Here is a 19000-nt window from a genome sequence, read left to right on the forward strand (position 1 = left end):
GGGAGAAATACCATGGGGAAATAGTTTTACTTTGTGTAATGACTCATCCATTCCCAGTCTCTATTCAAGCCTAAGTTAATTGTATCCAGTTTGCAAATTAATTCCAATTCAGCAGTCTCTCGTTGGAGTCTGTTTTTGAAGCTTTTTTGTTGAAGTATAGCCACTCTTAGGTCTGTGATCGAGTGACCAGAGAGATTGAAGTGTTCTCCAACTGGTTTTTGAATGTTATAATTCTTGACGTCTGATTTGTGTCCATTCATTCTTTTACGTAGAGACTGTCCAGTTTGGCCAATGTACATGGCAGAGGGGCATTGCTGGCACATGATGGCATATATCACATTGGTAGATGCGCAGGTGGTTCCTGGACGAGCCTCTGATAGTGTGGCTGATGTGATTAGGCCCTATGATGGTATCCCCTGAATAGATATGTGGACAGAGTTGGCAACGGGCTTTGTTGCAAGGATAGGTTCCTGGGTTAGTGGTTCTGTTGTGTGGTGTGTGGTTGCTGGTGAGTATTTGCTTCAGATTGGGGGGCTGTCTGTAAGCAAGGACTGGTCTGTCTCCCAAGATCTGAGAGAGCGATGGCTCGTCCTTCAGGATAGGTTGTAGATCCTTGATGATGCGTTGGAGGGGTTTTAGTTGGGGGCTGAAGGTGATGGCTAGTGGCGTTCTGTTGTTTTCTTTGTTGGGCCTGTCCTGTAGTAGGTGACTTCTGGGTACTCTTCTGGCTCTGTCAATCTGTTTCTTCACTTCAGCAGGTGGGTACTGTAGTTGTAGGAATGCATGATAGAGATCTTGTAGGTGTTTGTCTCTGTCTGAGGGGTTGGAGCAAATGCGGTTATATCGTAGCGCTTGGCTGTAGACAATGGATCGAGTGGTATGATCTGGATGAAAGCTAGAGGCATGTAGGTAGGAATAGCGGTCAGTAGGTTTCCGATATAGGGTGGTGTTTATGTGACCATCGCTTATTAGCACCGTAGTGTCCAGGAAGTGGATCTCTTGTGTGGACTGGTCCAGGCTGAGGTTGATGGTGGGATGGAAATTGTTGAAATCATGGTGGAATTCCTCAAGAGCTTCTTTTCCATGGGACCAGATGATGAAGATGTCATCAATGTAGCGCAAGTAGAGTAGGGGCATTAGGGGACGAGAGCTGAGGAAGCGTTGTTCTAAGTCAGCCATAAAAATGTTGGCATACTGTGGGGCCATGCGGGTACCCATCGCAGTGCCGCTGATTTGAAGGTATACATTGTCACCAAATGTGAAATAGTTATGGGTCAGGACAAAGTCACAAAGTTCTGCCACCAGGTTAGCCGTGACAGTATCGGGGATACTGTTCCTGACGGCTTGTAGTCCATCTTTGTGTGGAATGTTGGTGTAGAGGGCTTCTACATCCATAGTGGCTAGGATGGTGTTTTTAGGAAGATCACCAATGGACTGTAGTTTCCTCAGGAAATCGGTGGTGTCTCGAAGATAGCTGGGAGTGCTGGTAACGAAGGGCCTGAGGAGGGAGTCTACATAGCCAGACAATCCTGCTGTCAGGGTGCCAATGCCTGAGATGATGGGGCGTCCAGGATTTCCAGGTTTATGGATCTGAATCATGAATAGGTCAGAGTATGAACAAGAGGCTACTAGGCAGCTCTCCAACACCACTTTCTACAAGCCATTACCCTCTGATCCCACTGAGAGTTACCAAAAGAAACTACAGCATTTGCTCAAGAAACTCCCTGAAAAAGCACAAGAACAAATCCGCACAGACACACCCCTGGAGCCAGAACCTGGGGTATTCTATCTGCTACCCAAGATCCATAAACCTGGAAATCCTGGACGCCCCATCATCTCAGGCATTGGCACCCTGACAGCAGGATTGTCTGGCTATGTAGACTCCCTCCTCAGGCCCTTCGTTACCAGCACTCCCAGCTATCTTCGAGACACCACCGATTTCCTGAGGAAACTACAGTCCATTGGTGATCTTCCTAAAAACACCATCCTAGCCACTATGGATGTAGAAGCCCTCTACACCAACATTCCACACAAAGATGGACTACAAGCCGTCAGGAACAGTATCCCCGATACTGTCACGGCTAACCTGGTGGCAGAACTTTGTGACTTTGTCCTGACCCATAACTATTTCACATTTGGTGACAATGTATACCTTCAAATCAGCGGCACTGCGATGGGTACCCGCATGGCCCCACAGTATGCCAACATTTTTATGGCTGACTTAGAACAACGCTTCCTCAGCTCTCGTTCCCTAATGCCCCTACTCTACTTGCGCTACATTGATGACATCTTCATCATCTGGACCCATGGAAAAGAAGCTCTTGAGGAATTCCACCATGATTTCAACAATTTCCATCCCACCATCAACCTCAGCCTGGACCAGTCCACACAAGAGATCCACTTCCTGGACACTACGGTGCTAATAAGCGATGGTCACATAAACACCACCCTATATCGGAAACCTACTGACCGCTATTCCTACCTACATGCCTCTAGCTTTCATCCAGATCATACCACTCGATCCATTGTCTACAGCCAAGCGCTACGATATAACCGCATTTGCTCCAACCCCTCAGACAGAGACAAACACCTACAAGATCTCTATCATGCATTCCTACAACTACAGTACCCACCTGCTGAAGTGAAGAAACAGATTGACAGAGCCAGAAGAGTACCCAGAAGTCACCTACTACAGGACAGGCCCAACAAAGAAAACAACAGAACGCCACTAGCCATCACCTTCAGCCCCCAACTAAAACCCCTCCAACGCATCATCAAGGATCTACAACCTATCCTGAAGGACGAGCCATCGCTCTCTCAGATCTTGGGAGACAGACCAGTCCTTGCTTACAGACAGCCCCCCAATCTGAAGCAAATACTCACCAGCAACCACACACCACACAACAGAACCACTAACCCAGGAACCTATCCTTGCAACAAAGCCCGTTGCCAACTCTGTCCACATATCTATTCAGGGGATACCATCATAGGGCCTAATCACATCAGCCACACTATCAGAGGCTCGTTCACCTGCGCATCTACCAATGTGATATATGCCATCATGTGCCAGCAATGCCCCTTTGCCATGTACATTGGCCAAACTGGACAGTCTCTACGTAAAAGAATGAATGGACACAAATCAGACGTCAAGAATTATAACATTCAAAAACCAGTTGGAGAACACTTCAATCTCTCTGGTCACTCGATCACAGACCTAAGAGTGGCTATACTTCAACAAAAAAGCTTCAAAAACAGACTCCAACGAGAGACTGCTGAATTGGAATTAATTTGCAAACTGGATACAATTAACTTAGGCTTGAATAGAGACTGGGAATGGATGAGTCATTACACAAAGTAAAACTATTTCCCCATGGTATTTCTCCCTCCCACCCCACCCCCCACTGTTCCTCTGATATTCTTGTTAACTGCTGGAATTAGCCTACCTGCTTGTCACCATGAAAGGTTTTCCTCCTTCCCCCCCCTGCTGTTGGTGATGGCTTATCTTAAGTGATCACTCTCCTTACAGTGTGTATGATAAACCCATTGTTTCATGTTCTCTGTGTGTGTGTATATAAATCTCTCCTCTGTTTTTTCCACCAAATGTATCCGATGAAGGGAGCTGTAGCTCACGAAAGCTTATGCTCTAATAAATTTGTTAGTCTCTAAGATGCCACAAGTACTCCTTTACATGTATTTCAGTATGTCTATCAGAAAATGTCTCTATTAAATAAGGGCCAAATTATGCCTACCCTGCTTGGATGCATTAGGAGGGGAGATGAGGCTCAGTGCAGAAAGCCCCTTTCCTCTATAGTATTCCTCTCACAAGCCCAGCAATGCTGACAGTGAAATTCACTCTTGTCCAGAGATCCAGCAAATGGCCTATGAGCCAATTAAATTCCACTGAAGTTCTCAAAACAGGGCTAGGCTGCTCCAAAGTATGCTGGATCCATGTCAGCATAGAATCAGCCCAAGATAAAAAAACACAACCCCTCCTTTGCAGTTCTAAATCTATTACTATGTGATGAATACGGGTGAAAGGACTGAAATGGAGGCTGACAATCTGGACCTCCCAAGTTCTAGTCATGGCACTGCATCAGCTTGTTATGTGCCCATGGGCAAATCACCTCTACTGCAATTTTCCTGATTCTGAAATGGGTGACAATCCTCACATGGGTGCTAAGGATTGATTAATTAATGTTTGCACAGCACCTAGGAAATGAAAAGGGCTGTGAAAGAATTAGGCATGTTAGAAATACCACAAGAATAGCCTTCTTTGTGGTGGTGTGGTATTTCTGCTTTTGGTGCCAATGAAGGGGGAAAATGTTTTGTGACCCTCTTGAAATACTTGGTTTCTCTTTCATTCAGACAAAGGTTTCTGACAATTCTTGTTGTATTTGACTTTGTTATTTTTCCAACTCTCAGAGTTCTGGGAACAGCTTTCCTTTTGGCCCGCAAAAGACATGCTAACAACTATGCACTGCAATGTTGACTGACAACTGAATTTTGTGCTTGGAAAGAGCTCAAGTTGATGTACTTACCAGTAATCTTCTGCAGTAACCAAACCTTCTGCTGCCATCTTCCCCAGTCAGCATGAAAGAGAAGGTCTCGCTGTAATAAAGATTGTCCCAGATTTTATTGTTACAGTGGCAGGACTTAGTGAATTCCTAGGAAGAAGTGTTAATCTACCCTTTGAATACAGCTTTAGTTTTGCCTTCTTTTTAATTAGTGGATAGATTATTATGAAGTGCCTTGAGGTGCTTCCAAGATAGATAAGTATTTCAAAATGGACACAGCATCAACGGACAGCTGCTGCTTTTTCAAACTAGTCGTTCTGGAGGGTTTTTTTGTGCTATGCAGGTGGTAGGTTTTCTACCACATTGTTCCCTCTTGAACCCTAAGTATATAGGAGAGGTTTGCAGAACCAGAGCTAGCTTCTCACCTACAGCCAAAGAGCTCCCAGCACAAGACTAGGGGGAACACTAAGCTCACCTTCACACTCCTTGATTGTGGGGTTACCGTGTGCACCAAGTATGGTTGCTCTGACTTATGCTGGTTTCAAATGGTCCCAAGGATCTGAAACCAGATCTGGGAATCCATGCACTGTAGAGATATCCCAACCACATCCCCTTTCCTCTGGCTTCCGTGATTCTGGTGGCCAAGACAAGGAGTGGTACTGAACCTCTACACCAGCTCTAGAACACCAGAAGATCTCCGTTGCATTGGGGCAACGCTCCATGGTTGAGACATGTCAGCACTCTGGCTGGATTCTAGCAGCAGTAGAGCACAAAAGTGTCCACACAGCACTTGAGGACCTGGCCATTCCACTACAAAAACATATAGCATCTGATTCTTATTTACACTAAGGCCCCTTTAGACTGCACTGGCAGTGTAAATGAGAATTGGGCCAATGTTTTAGCCCATATCTGAGTTTACATTTAAGCTTTTTTCCTCCCTCATTCGAAGTGCTTTGCTCTGACTTCATAAAGCATAACAAGAACCCTAGCAATTTTCTTACCCTGGGTACACATACCCCTTCTGAACTGGGAATAGCACAATTCTACTTATCCACTTACCTGGAGCGAGTAAAATATACAGAGGTCTAATGCTCCTTCAGTGGTTTTAATATCTCATAATCTGAATACTTCAGAGCACTGAGTAACATAGACACACTATAGCAAACACACCATTGTTACTGTACCCTTATGTGGCATGAGCCATGCAAGCCAATGAAATGTTATATACTTATAGATTCATAGATACTAAGGTCAGAAGGGACCATTCTGATCATCTAGTCCGACCTCCTGCACAGCGCAGAAAAGAATCTCACCTACCCACTCCTGTGAAAAACCTCATCCATGTCTGAGCTATTGAAGTCCTTAAATCATGGTTCAAAGACTTCAAGGAGCAGAGAAGCCTCCCTCAAGTCAACCATGCCCCATGCTACAGAGGAAGGCGAAAAACCTCCAGGGCCTCTCCAATCTGCCCTGGAGGAAAATTCCTTCCCAACCCCAAATATGGCAATCAGCTAAACCCTGAGCATATGGGCAAGATTCACCAGCCAGATACTCAGGAAAGAATTTTCTATAGTAACTCAGATCCCATCCATCTAATATCCCATCTCAGGGGATTTGGCCTATTTACCCTGAATATTTAAAGATCAATTACTTACCAAAATCCCATTATCCCATCATACCATCTCCTCCATAAACTTATCGAGTAGAATCTTAAAACCAGATAGATCTTTTGCCCCCACTGCTTCCCTTGGAAGGCTATTCCAAAACTTCACTCCTCTGATGGTTAAAAACCTTCGTCTGATTTCAAGTTTAAACTTCCTGGTGGCCAGTTTATACCCATTTGTTCTTGTGTCCACATTGGTGCTGAGCTTAAATAATTCCCCTCCCTCTCCTATATTTATCCCTCTGATATATTTATAGAGAGCAATCATATCTCCCCTCAACCTTCTTTTAGTTAGGCTAAACAAGCCAAGCTCCGTAAGTCTCCTTTCATAAGAGTTTTCCATTCCTCGGATCATCCTAGTAGCCCTTCTCTGTACCTGCTCCAGTTTGAATTCATCCTTTTTAAACATGGGAGACCAGAACTGCACACAGTATTCCAGGTGAGGTCTCACCAGTGCCTTGTATAACGGTACTAAAACCTCCTTATCCCTACTGGAAATGCCTCTCCTGATGCATCCCAAAACCGCATTAGCTTTTTTCACAGCCATATCACATTGGCAGCTCATAGTCATCCTATGATCAACCAATACTCCAAGGTCCTTCTCCTCTTCCGTTACTTCTAATTGATGCGTCCCCAACTTATAACTAAAATTCTTGTTATTAATCCCTAAATGCATAACCTTACACTTCTCACTATTAAATTTCATCCTATTACTATTACTCCAGTTTACAAGGTCATCCAGATCCTCCTGTATAATATCCCGATCCTTCTCCGAATTGGCAATACCTCCCAGCTTTGTATCATCTGCAAACTTTATTAGCACACTCCCACTTTTTGTGCCAAGGTCAGTAATAAAAAGATTAAATAAGATTGGTCCCAAAACCGATCCCTGAGGAACTCCACTGGTAACCTCCCTCCAACCTGACAGTTCGCCTTTCAGTAGGACCCGTTGCAGTCTCCCCTTTAACCAATTCCTTATCCACCTTTTGATGTTCATATTGATCCCCATCTTTTCCAATTTAACTAATAATTCCCCATGTGGCAAGGTATCAAATGCCTTACTGAAATCTAGGTAAATTAGATCCACTGCATTTCCTTTATCTAAAAAATCTGTTACCTTTTCAAAAAAGGAGATTAGGTTGGTTTGGCACGATCGACCTTTTGTAAAACCATGTTGTATTTTGTCCCATTTACCATTGACTTCAATGTCCTTAACTAATTTCTCCTTCAAAAATTTTTCCAGGACCTTGCATACTACAGATGTCAAACTAACTGGCCTGTAGTTACCCGGATCACTTTTTTCCCCTTTCTTAAAAATAGGAACTATATTAGCAATTCTCCAATCATTCGGTACTATTCCTGAGTTTACAGATTCATTAAAAATTCTTGCTAATGGGCATGCAATTTCAGGTGCCAATTCCTTTAATATTCTTGGATGATGATTATCTGGGCCCCCCGATTTAGTCCCATTAAGCTGTTTCAGTTTCGCTTCTACCTCTGATATGGTAATATCTACCTCTATATCCTCCTTCCCATTTGTCATGCTACCATTATCCCCAAGATCCTCTTTAGCCTTATTAAAGACTGAGGCAAAGTATTTGTTTAGATATTGGGCCATGACTAGATTATCTTTAACCTCCACTCCATCCTCAGTATTAAGCGGCCCCACTTCTTCCTTCTTAGTTTTCTTCTTATTTATATGGCTATAGAACCTTTTACTATTGGTTTTAATTCCCTTTGCAAGGTCCAACTCTACTCGACTTTTAGCCTGTCTCACTTGATCCCTACATGTTCTGACCTCAATTAGGTAGCTTTCCTTGCTGATCCCTCCCATCTTCCACTCCCTGTATGCTTTCTGCTTCTTCTTAATCACCTCTCTAAGATGCTTGCTCATCCAGCTTGGTCTACAACTCCTTCCTATGAATTTTTTCCCCTTTCTTGGGATACAGGTTTCCGATAGCTTCTGCAGTTTTGATTTAAAGTAATCCCAGGCCTCCTCTACCTTTAGATCCATAAGTTCTTCAGTCCAATCCACTTCCCTAACTAATTTCCTTAATTTTTGAAAGTCAGCCCTTTTGAAATCAAAAACCCTAGTTGCAGATTTATTTTTGTTAATCCTTCCATTTAGTTTGAACTGAATTAGCTCATGATCACTTGAGCCAAGATTGTCCCCTACAACCATTTCTTCTATGAGGTCCTCACTACTCACCAAAATTAAATCTAAAATGGCATCCCCTCTAGTCGGTTCAGCAACTACTTGATGAAGGAATCCAGCAGCTATCGCATCTAGGAAAATCTGAGCCCTATTATTATTATTAGCACTGGTCCTCCAGTCTGTATCTGGGAAGTTAAAATCTCCCATGATCATGCAGTTTCCATTAGTATTTACTTTATTAAAGACATTAAAAAGGGCTCTATCCATATCCAAATTAGATCCCGGAGGTCTATAGCACACCCCAAGCACTATCGTAGGAGAGGCTTTACTAGTTTTCTTCCCCAATGTAATTTTTGCCCAGACGGACTCTGTCTTATCCATTGCATCACTTTTTATTTCTTTACATTCTACCTCATCATTGATATACAATGCTACTCCACCCCCTTTACCTTTGTTTCTGTCTTTCCTAAACAGCACATACCCTTCAATACCTGTAGTCCAGGCATGACTACTATTCCACCATGTTTCTGTTATCCCTATAATATCTGGTTTCACTTCCTGCACCAGTAGCTCTAGTTCCTCCATTTTGTTACCTAGACTCCTCGCATTGGTGTACAAACATCTTAATTTTTGCTGTTTGAACTCGCTCACATTTTGTACCCTATTAGGCACAGTCATTCTACAGCCAGTATAACCTATTAGACTAGTATCCACACTGCCCTCGCTCCTTGTATACATTCTCCTACCCACGGCTGTATACTTTCTTACTTCATCTTCTTCCCTCTCAATGCTAAAATCTGGCGTGGAGATTTTCTGGACATCTCCCATCCATCTCCCCCCAATTCCTAGTTTAAAGCTCTCTTTATCAGTTGTGCCAGCCTCGATCCTAGAAGTCTATTTCCTTCCCTACTCAGATGAAGTCGATCCCGAGAGAACTGTCCTCGGTCCGTGAATGCCTCCCAGTGGCCATACATCCCAAAGCCCTCCTTATAGCACCACTGCCTAAGCCATCTGTTGACAGTCATAATCTTGTCAGACCTTTGTTGCCCTTCTCTAGGAACAGGAAGGATCCCGCTAAAGATCACCTGAGCCTCAATTTCCTTAAGCGTCTTCCCCAGCCTAGCATAGTCTCCCTTAATACTTTCCAGCGAGAATCTAGCCGTATCATTTGTTCCCACATGAAGGATAATTAGGGGATTCTTTCCCGCTCCCTTTAGGATCCTTTTCAACCTCAGGTCTACATCCCATATCTTAGCACTCGGAAGACAGCACACCCTTCTATTCTCAGGATCAGCTCGTTGCCTGTGCTTGCTTGTTGGCTGTGGTAATTCACTTAGGTTGTTCCGGCAGAAGGCTAATGTGGTGTGACATAACAATCAAAAAGCACGTATAAGACATACTGTACAGAATCTCCAATTTTACTGACATACATGTCATTCCACACATATTAAAAATCCATATAATATTTTGGATGATTCATCTCTGTCCATCCATCTGCAAACCGGGGAAGCAGGAAAATAAGATTGACACAGTTTTGGAGGTTTCTGTTGCGAGAAAAGGAGCAGGTGGGTTTGGTTCTCCATTGACTTAGCTCTCATGTAGCCATTTAACTCTGTTCAAACCAGCATGGTAGATCCAGAGCCTCAGCAGATGTATATTGGTGTAGCTCCACTGAAACATATGGTGCTATGTCAACTTAAGCCAGCTAAGGATCTGGCCCACAGAGTTTTACAGCCATCTGGCACTCACTTTTTCCAGGGGTAAATGACTACACACGGTGCCAGGCAGAGGAGAATCAGCCTCTGTCTTTCAGCTTTTTCACAGATCTATTTCTGCATTTGGACTTGGCATTGTGACAAACCCTCCAACTGCTTCCCCCCAACAACACAGGTTTGTGAATCAGGCAAAACAAGGAGGAAAAATATTATGAAACTTTAAAAAAAATAAAAATTAAATATTGCTTCCTGAGCGTGAAATGGGCAAGACTCAAAACTACTACTTCCTTACGTGGGCAAGGGAATTTCTATCACTCTGACAGGTACACGCCAACAACACTGAGCAGGAGACACATACAGGAGGGTTTACCTGTTGTATTCTGATACTGGGATCCAGTCCTTGGCATCAGGAAAGCAGAACTGTGGGATGGCTTTGAGACGCTCCTCTGCTTCACGCACTTGCTTGGTGGGCCTTTCAAGCTGTGATGGATGAAATCAGATTCACTTGATTCCAGCTTGAGCAAGTCAGTCATTTGTAATGAACAGTCTCAGCAATAGGTATCCTAATTAACCCACTGGGGCAAGGACCATCCTGTTCTGTTCTTGTACAGTGTCTAACAGAATGGGGCCATCATCCATGATGGGGGATCTAAGAGCTACCACAATAAAACTAATCCTCATGGCTAACTTTTTAAAAAATTCATCTGAAACAACTTTGTCCCAGAGTCACCTGATGTTCTTGTGAAACCAGTGCATCTCAGCACTTCAAAATGCAAACCTACCTCAAAATCAGCATCAGCTGTCAGGGTGTGATCCAAAACCCACTGAGGTCATTAAGAGTCTTTCCACTGACTTCAGTGGACTTTGGATCAGACGCTAATACTGTGCAGCCAAATGTGGTTAAAATGTCTATGAAATATTTGGAAACTAAATTAAAACTCAGCAACTAAGTGCTCCCAATTAGGCCAAACTCTTCAGTGCTGGGAAAGGATATGCTGTAGAATGTGAAAAACATTTCTGAAACAGCCGAGCCTCTTTCTCCCCGCTCTCAACGTAAGATGCATTTTAGAACAGAAAGCTCTGGATAAATTCAGAGATCAGGTCTATTGACCCAGCTTAAAAGCAGATTCCTATTACTTGCTCCTTTTATTGATCTTGGCCAAAACATCTTAAATGCATTGAAAATAGGTAACCACAAACAAGGTAGGTTGTTGCTTTACCTTGGGAAATTGATATGTCACTTCTGGGAGATAAGTATTTTTAGAAGGTTTCTTTTTCAGAGACACTACCACAAAATACTCAAACAGCTCTCGCTCCTGCCATTCAATCAGCTCCAATTCCAGGGTGCGGTAACTAGGAGCCCTCTTCAGCATTGACTGGATGTGGACGAGACGCTGGGTATGAGCTAGCATTTACAAAGAAAGAAAGATTGTTACCTGGAACTGACATGTAAGCCGCAGATATTCACAAAGGACTTGATGTTTGTCAAGATCTTAGTCCAAACATGTTCCCCTTTAAAAGTAGATGTTCATGCATGCTTTCTCTTATTAATTCCACCCATAAATCAAAGCTCGGTTTGCCAAAGTTCGGTTTGTTCTACACATATAGGGCTAAATTTTGCTCTTGTGTATATGTCTGCAACGGGCTTGGCGAGGGTAACAGATCAGACTCAGACCTGGGCTAGATCAGGAAAGAACAGTAGCACAGCCTGTCAATCTTTAATGACCACAGCTTGATGCTACAACCCCCATCAGTGTATTTGCAACATTTTCTGTAGTTTCTATCCCACTGCTGCTGATTATCACTGAGGAATTTAACGTGAACCAAATTATGCATCTGCTGGCCTGTAGGGAACGGTGTGTAGGGCACCTAGCGATGCTGAAGAAACACACCGTGGCTCTCTAATATGCAAGGCATAGTGCCTTCTCCATGAGTGCTGTGTGGAGCAAGTTCCTGGGGGCCTAAGGCATTTAGAAAAGAGGGAGCTTGAGTTCCCCACAGGCCTCCCTTCTGACACTAGCTAATGTGCAGGGCAGGGATGAAGTCATGGCCACACCCAGCTCTGATCCTAACATGTTAGCAACAGCCCCCAAATTGCTTAGGCAATGCAAGCAGCCATACTCCAGCCTCCTGTGCACAAACATTAAGTGGGAAAGGGCTCTCTGTATCCTCACGCTCACCTCTCCACCCCAGGATCATTGCACACGGGCAACCTAATTTGGCCCTACGTGTGCAAAAAGACATGGCTATGTCCATTCTCTTCCATCTGCCTCCGTGACCCCATAACCCAGTCTTCGCAACAGGCAGAACTGCCTCCATGGTGATGAGTTATTAAGATGGACCCATCAGAGTGATGATCCCCCACAACAATGAGGGGAGAAGCTCCCAACTTCCCCATGAGACCCAAATGCTCCCTCAAGTAATGAAGGAGCCCTTTCTCTCCTCCAGCCACAGCTTGGGGTGCAAGTAAGTGCTGTCGTTTCCGCTGCAGAGAGAGACAGGACTAAGATTTGCATCAGGCAGCTCAGGGCAGCGGTTGCTTACTGACAGCAGCCCAGAGAACAGAAGCGATTCTCTCCCCATGCCATTCACTCCCATGTACAGCCTATTTCCATGGGACTAATGCACCTCTTTCGGCCATGGGAACTGGGCCAGGACTCAGCCTGACATAACTCAGAGAGTGGGGATAGTTTCCACAAGCCATTTACTATCCAAAGACACTTTTTCTTCAATTAGAAAGATATAATACAGGCACATTATGAAATGTATCCCATGCTCTGTACTGGCAGTGTGACTGGTAAGGTTTAACATGCTGTCTCCATTTTACACAGAGGCTTCTAGGCATGCAAGCAGGTTACAGTGCATCCAAACTTCAGGCTAAAATTAAACAGGATGACAGGGAAATATCTGGCTTTGACCACACAGTGCATGCTCACATCACCAGCACCCAGAATAGAATGCTCTTTTCTCAGAGAACCCTACCAGCCACCAGCCTGCTCAGTTCTCCCAAAGAGAGCGAGACACTGATAGCACCTAAAACAGCTCCAGCCCATTACAGAGACACACACATAACTGTGCATTCCGCTCCCCAGCTCAGAGCCACAGTTCTGCACTACTGTTTTCTTTTTCCCTATGATTAATATTGTGTGGTATTTTAAATCAATACAAAGAAAATCAATAGAAACAATTGCTGGTGCAGAGGAAGAACCCTGCTGCTTTCCTTCCTTTTTACAGTTTGGTCTGAATTTCAGTGATCCTGAAAATGAGGGAGTAATTCCTCAGGCTTGAACCAAGTGTACCGCATGTAACGCACTGTCAACCTCTGGAACTCCTTGCCAAAGCGTGTTGTGAAGGCCAATACTATAATGGGGTTCAAAAGGGAACTAGATAGATTCATGGAAGATAGGTCCATCAATGGCTATTAGCCAGGATGGGCAGGAATGGTGTCCTTAGCCTCTGTTTGCCAGAAGCTGGGATTGGGTGACAGGGCATGGATCATTTGATGATTACCTGTTCTGTTCATTCCCTCTGGGGCACCTGCCATTGGCCATTGTCAGAGGACAGGATACTGGGCTTGATGGACCTTTGGTCTGACCCAGTATGGCCATTCTTATGTAGATGCTACGCTAGTCTCCCTGATGCACAGCTTACAGTAGTTTTTACTATCTGGAGTCTGCAGACATATATATGTGCACACTCATAGGCAAGTACATCTTTAAAGGAAAATGCCAGCATACCAGGCATTACCAAAGCAGGTTCCTCGTTATGTTTCATGGCTTCTCCTTCCCCTAAAATAAGTTAGACCCTCACAGTTCACCATGCACCTGATTTCCAATATTTATACCATGTTCATGATTCTGCATTTCCAAACTCTGTGAATGGAGTCAGGAGGTAGTGAGGGGTAGCAGGTTTCAAAGAGGAAATCAAATTTCACGCCCTCCCATGGAGAGGAACATCATGCAATAAAAGAAGCATTTATTTTGATGGGGACTGCAAGTGTGACTGACTGGAAGCTAACACGGACAGACCCCTCACCTTTAAACCTGTCATCTGAGTCACTTTCACTCTCACTGTTCTCATCTGCAAAAGAGACAAAGAGATGTCTGTTAAAGGCAAAACGACAAGTTTTTTAGATGTTTATTTTTTGGCTAAGGTGCAATGCTTAGCCCTGCGATCAACACACCCTGTGCTGGAGTTTCAAACTGCACAACATCAGTGGTTCCATGGATCAATTTGTGGAGACTGTTAATTGGAATAGGATTATTCTTATGTTTGAGATTCAGGGTACAGCCTAGCTGAAAGCACAAAGGTTTAGACCCCTTTACAGCAAAGCCTGTTTCACTGAATCCCCACCTGTGTAAAACTACATGGTGGATGCATCATTCTGAAAAATGATTTGAGCGCTTCCACTTGTTCTCAGCTTTTTGAAAGGAGGTTGCATGGCATCAAAGAACTCTACGGAGGCTCTTGTGGGCTTCATTAATGCAAGACCTCAAGCTGGCTGGACATGGAGCATAGTACATGAAGAACATGTGAAATGTGACCTGATCTGAGAGGGAATTTTGAACAGTGTTCACGTGAAAGTTCCACAGTGCTCAAACTACACACATGCACATTTACACATATGCATGTACACACATACACTTACACAGATCCTCAGAATGGAAAACTTTCTGAACTACTTCTTTTAGCAAATATAAACATTTAGAGCCTGATTTGCTAACTGGGCCAGTGTTTTTGCAGGTGTAATCTTGAGCACACAGTGAATTAAGTCCACAATTTTGCGCCAGAAAAAAGCACAAATGAATTGCAGGGACAAGACTGTGAATTTTGTACAACATCTACAAATGCAAAATCCCATAGAAGTTAATTAAGGACTAAGGGGCTAGAGTGAGGAATTTAGCCAGGGGTTGGTTTTGGTGAGACAGACCTTGGTGTGGGATCTGAGCCCAAGTTAGTTTTAAGCCATCCAATTTTTCCCTTTTCAGGACGCAGAACTTCCATTGATGTCAATGGGACATGACAAACAGAGCAAGTGTAGGAGATCACAGAAAAATATACACTGTGGATCAAAGAGGGGAATATCTGCAGAAGGCTGGATAATAATTCCTATAACATTCACATGGATAAAGTACCATATTGTCTCATTAGACCAAGAGATTTGTGTTATACCTCGCAGTGATGCTGTCTCAATATTGGACATTGAAAGCTTCTTCAATCTTTTTTTCCCTCTTTTTGCACTATAGATAGAATTGATCCTTTGTACAAGCTGCAAAAAAGAAACCAGGAGGGTGAAACATTAGAATACACTAGCACCTGGATGACCAATAAACAGCGAGAGTAAACATTTTTTCTTTAGAAATCTTTTATGTATCTTCATTTATTTCCTTCGGACCCTCCACATAATCTGGCCACTACTGGCATGACAGCTTTGTCCTCTGCAGCCTCTGCCATCTGAAACTGCCTTCCTGTCTCTCTCCTCCTCAATGATTCTCCATCTTACTTCCAATCTCAGCTGAAAACCCCTTTATCTAGGGGTAAAACTGTCAACAGTGCTGAAGTACTGATGAGCCTGAATCCCATTTTCAAAAATGTTTTAGGCAGGTAGGCGGGGATTTAGGTGCCTAAAGACCTTTTAGGGTCTAGCCCTTAAGAGTCTAAATCCAACAAGAATTAGGCTCCTAAGTGCTACATAATTTGACTCCAATTCTGTAAAATATTTTGCAATACAGGGCCAGATCCTTAGCCAGTGTAAATCAGCGTAGTTCCATTGACTTTAATGCCTAATTACACCAGTTGAGGATCTAACCCAGGGGTCGGCAACCTTTCAGAAGTGGTGTGCCGAGTCTTCATTTATTTATTCTAATTTAAGGTTTCACGTGCCAGTAATAAGAATCCATGCGATCCATGCTGAGCTGCACCCCCTCTTGGCCCTGTCTGCACCCCTCACTGCCCCAGGCTGGGGCCAGAGGGCCACAGCTGGGGGCAGTTGCACAGCCCCGGGCTGAGGCCAGGAGCAGAGCCCCGGACCGGCGGCCGGGACCCCAGGCCAGCAGCAGAGCCCCCCGGACTCGTGTCCGGGATCTGGGACCAGCAGCGGACTGAGAGGGGCCAGCAGACAGAACCCCAGGCTGGCAGTAGAGCCCCCCAGACCAGTGGCCAGGACCTGGGCCCAGCAGTGGGCTGAGCGGGGCCGATGGACAGAACCCTGGCTGGCAGTGGACTGGTGGCTGGTACCCCAGGCCAGCAGCAGAGCCCCTGGGGCCGGTGGCTGGGATGCGGGGCCAGCAGCATGTTGAGTGGGGCCGGCGGATGGAACCCCGGCTGTCAGAGGACCAGCGGACGATACCCCAGGCTGGCAGCAGAGCCTCCAGGACCAGTGGCCAGGACCCAGGCAGTGTGAATGCCACTGAAAATTAGCTCGCATGCCGACTTTGGCACGCATGCCATAGGTTGCCTACCCCTGATCTACCCCATAGGGTTTTGCCATAAAATTGTGTTGTATTTATTGACCTTCAGCAGTGCTGTAACTACCTTCTCCAGTCTTACTCTCACCTGTAAAAGTTTTTCAAAGTCAGCTTCCAAATTCCCACTGCTAACCAAAGCAGAATTTAACCCAGGGTAAAGCATATTTAAGACTTCTTCCTTAGTAGGGCTAACCTTGACAAGAACTTGTGGCACCTTAGAGACTAACAAATTTATTTGAGCATAAGCTTTCATGAGCTACAGCTCACTTCATTGGATGTATAAGCTGTAGCTCATGAAAGCTTAGCTCAAATAAATTTGTTAGTCTCTAAGGTGCCACAAGTACTCCTTTTCTTTTTGCAAATACAGACTAACACGGCTGCTACTCTGAAACTTGACAAGAACTGTTTGTTAGGAAGTCAATCTGTTCAAAATACAAGAGAGACAGGCTGGCTGCAAAACATTCAACAGGTAGCTCAAAACACTCAGCAAAATGGTTCCCACTTACCATCAAACTCTCTCTAGAAAACTTGCACACCAGCATCTATTTCCTGGACACCACAATCAGCTTCTGCAATGGAACTCTACAGACAACTATATACAAGAAACCTAGGGATCACCACACCTAATTTCACAGATCCCATAATGTCCCCAAACACACCAAGAAATTGGTTACCTACAGCTAAGCATTCAGAAACCACAGAACTTGCTCTGAGGAGAAAGTCAGGGATATATACTTTAACACACTTAAAACCACCTTCACCAAACAAGGGCACTCCACCAGAGAAGTAGATCATAATAGATAATACTTAGTCCTGCCATGAGTGCAAGGACTGGACTAGATGACCTCTTGAAGTCCCTTCCAGTCCTACAAGTCTATGATTCTAGAATGGGCCATCTGCTTCAATTCAGAAAAAAAACCCTTTTGACCACATGCCCCTTGTTGTTACATATTATCCTACACTGGAACCCATATAGAGTATCATTAAACAATTACAACCCATACACAATGGGGACCACATCCTGAAAGAACTCTTTCCCAAACTCCCCCTCTTCTGGCCATCATACAACTCCTCAGCCTGACAAAGCTCATCATTAGAAGTAAACTCCCAACACATCAACTCAAAGCGGCACTAGACCTCACCTGAACAACAGATGCCAAACCTGTAGGCATACCTCCACTGCTCTGATGATCAAATATCCCACACAACACACAATTCAAGACTGATGGGTCCTACATGTGCCTATCACAACAGGTGGCATACTCCATCCAGTGCATTAAATGGCCCAATTACAACAATGTGGGTGAATCCAGACAGTCACTGAATGAACTCACATAGGAAAATGATAAATGACAAAAACACCATATGACATGTGGGTTAACACTTTTCATAAAGAGATCACTCCATATCTGACCTCTCAGTCCTCATCCTCAAAGCAAATCTCCATAATACCCTCAAAAGATGAGCCTGGGAGCTTAAATTCATAACTTTGCTAGACACTAAGAATCATGTACTTAATAAAGACACTGGATTTATGTCTTATTACAACAATCTGAAACCCACATTTCTTGTCCTATGACTGCAGAGATGTTAACTGGCCACTTCGCCCTGAATGGTCTCTTACGATATGTATTAATAACTTATGCTAAACAATCCGTTCCACCTTGTATTTAGCTGCGACATTCTGAGTACCTTTCTCAGACCTGAAGAAGCACTCTGTGTAAACCTGAAAGCTTGTCTCTCTCACCAACAGAAGCTGGTTCAATAAAAGATATTACCTCACCCACCTTGTCTCCCCAGTTACTTTGACATAGAAGTTATAATTAATCATTAGCACTTAAAGAGTACTTTAATTGCTTAATGTCTGTAAAGCTCTTTGAAATCTACCCCTGTGAGTCAATATAAGTTGCATTTGGATTGCAGGATCTCCACATGATTGACGAAGGTAGGTATTATCCCCATATTACAGGAAAGGAAATGGTACTGTGTCAATATGAAATTCCTCAAATTAACTAATTTCTAAAAATTCAAATTCCTGACCAAGCACCCTTTAAACAGGACACTGTATCCTGAGTTCTTGTTAATTCCTTCAGAAAAACAATCATGGAGATTTGTTTTAAAAAAAGAAAATCAAGAAAAAAGAAAAAATTGCAAAAGCTAAGACTTTGTTCTGCCTGCTCCTTTGCTGATATTTAGAAAGGACTATTGGCCAGAAGAGGAGAGCAACACATTTGGGCCCTGCTCATCTTTTCCCTTCCCCTTCCTCTCTGTGCACATGTCCGCTGACAGGGCCAAACGGAGGGGGGGGATTGGGACGAGGGGAAACAGGAGGGCCATTTGACTGGGTCCTCAAGCTCGAAGGGGGCCTCAAATTTAGATGCTTGTTAATTTTTTGGCATATGATAAGTTTTCGCAACTTGTTTTTATGTGCATCCCTATCGGACCAGAAAACCATTTGTTGAATAAAAAATTATTCAAATTACGTC

The 19000-nt window shown here is 44.0% G+C and overlaps 1 protein-coding gene across 19 annotated transcripts in view; it reads right to left on the reverse strand.

Annotated features, from left to right (window-relative positions):
- DENND2B (DENN domain containing 2B) overlaps positions 1 to 19000 on the reverse strand; it is a 304550-nt gene that overhangs the window by 69630 nt on the left and 215920 nt on the right. For all 19 annotated transcript variants that reach the window (XM_043515662.1, XM_043515653.1, XM_043515659.1 and 16 more), the window contains 5 exons: positions 15220 to 15316; positions 14083 to 14127; positions 11268 to 11452; positions 10418 to 10527; positions 4539 to 4608 (listed from right to left, as the gene is read on the reverse strand). In XM_043515662.1, coding sequence (XP_043371597.1) covers positions 4539 to 4608; positions 10418 to 10527; positions 11268 to 11452; positions 14083 to 14127; positions 15220 to 15316 — 507 coding nt within the window. The remainder of the gene's footprint in view (positions 1 to 4538; positions 4609 to 10417; positions 10528 to 11267; positions 11453 to 14082; positions 14128 to 15219; positions 15317 to 19000) is intronic.

The sequence above is a fragment of the Dermochelys coriacea genome, chromosome 6 (genome assembly GCF_009764565.3).
Source record: "Dermochelys coriacea isolate rDerCor1 chromosome 6, rDerCor1.pri.v4, whole genome shotgun sequence".
NCBI classification, from domain to species: domain Eukaryota; kingdom Metazoa; phylum Chordata; order Testudines; family Dermochelyidae; genus Dermochelys; species Dermochelys coriacea.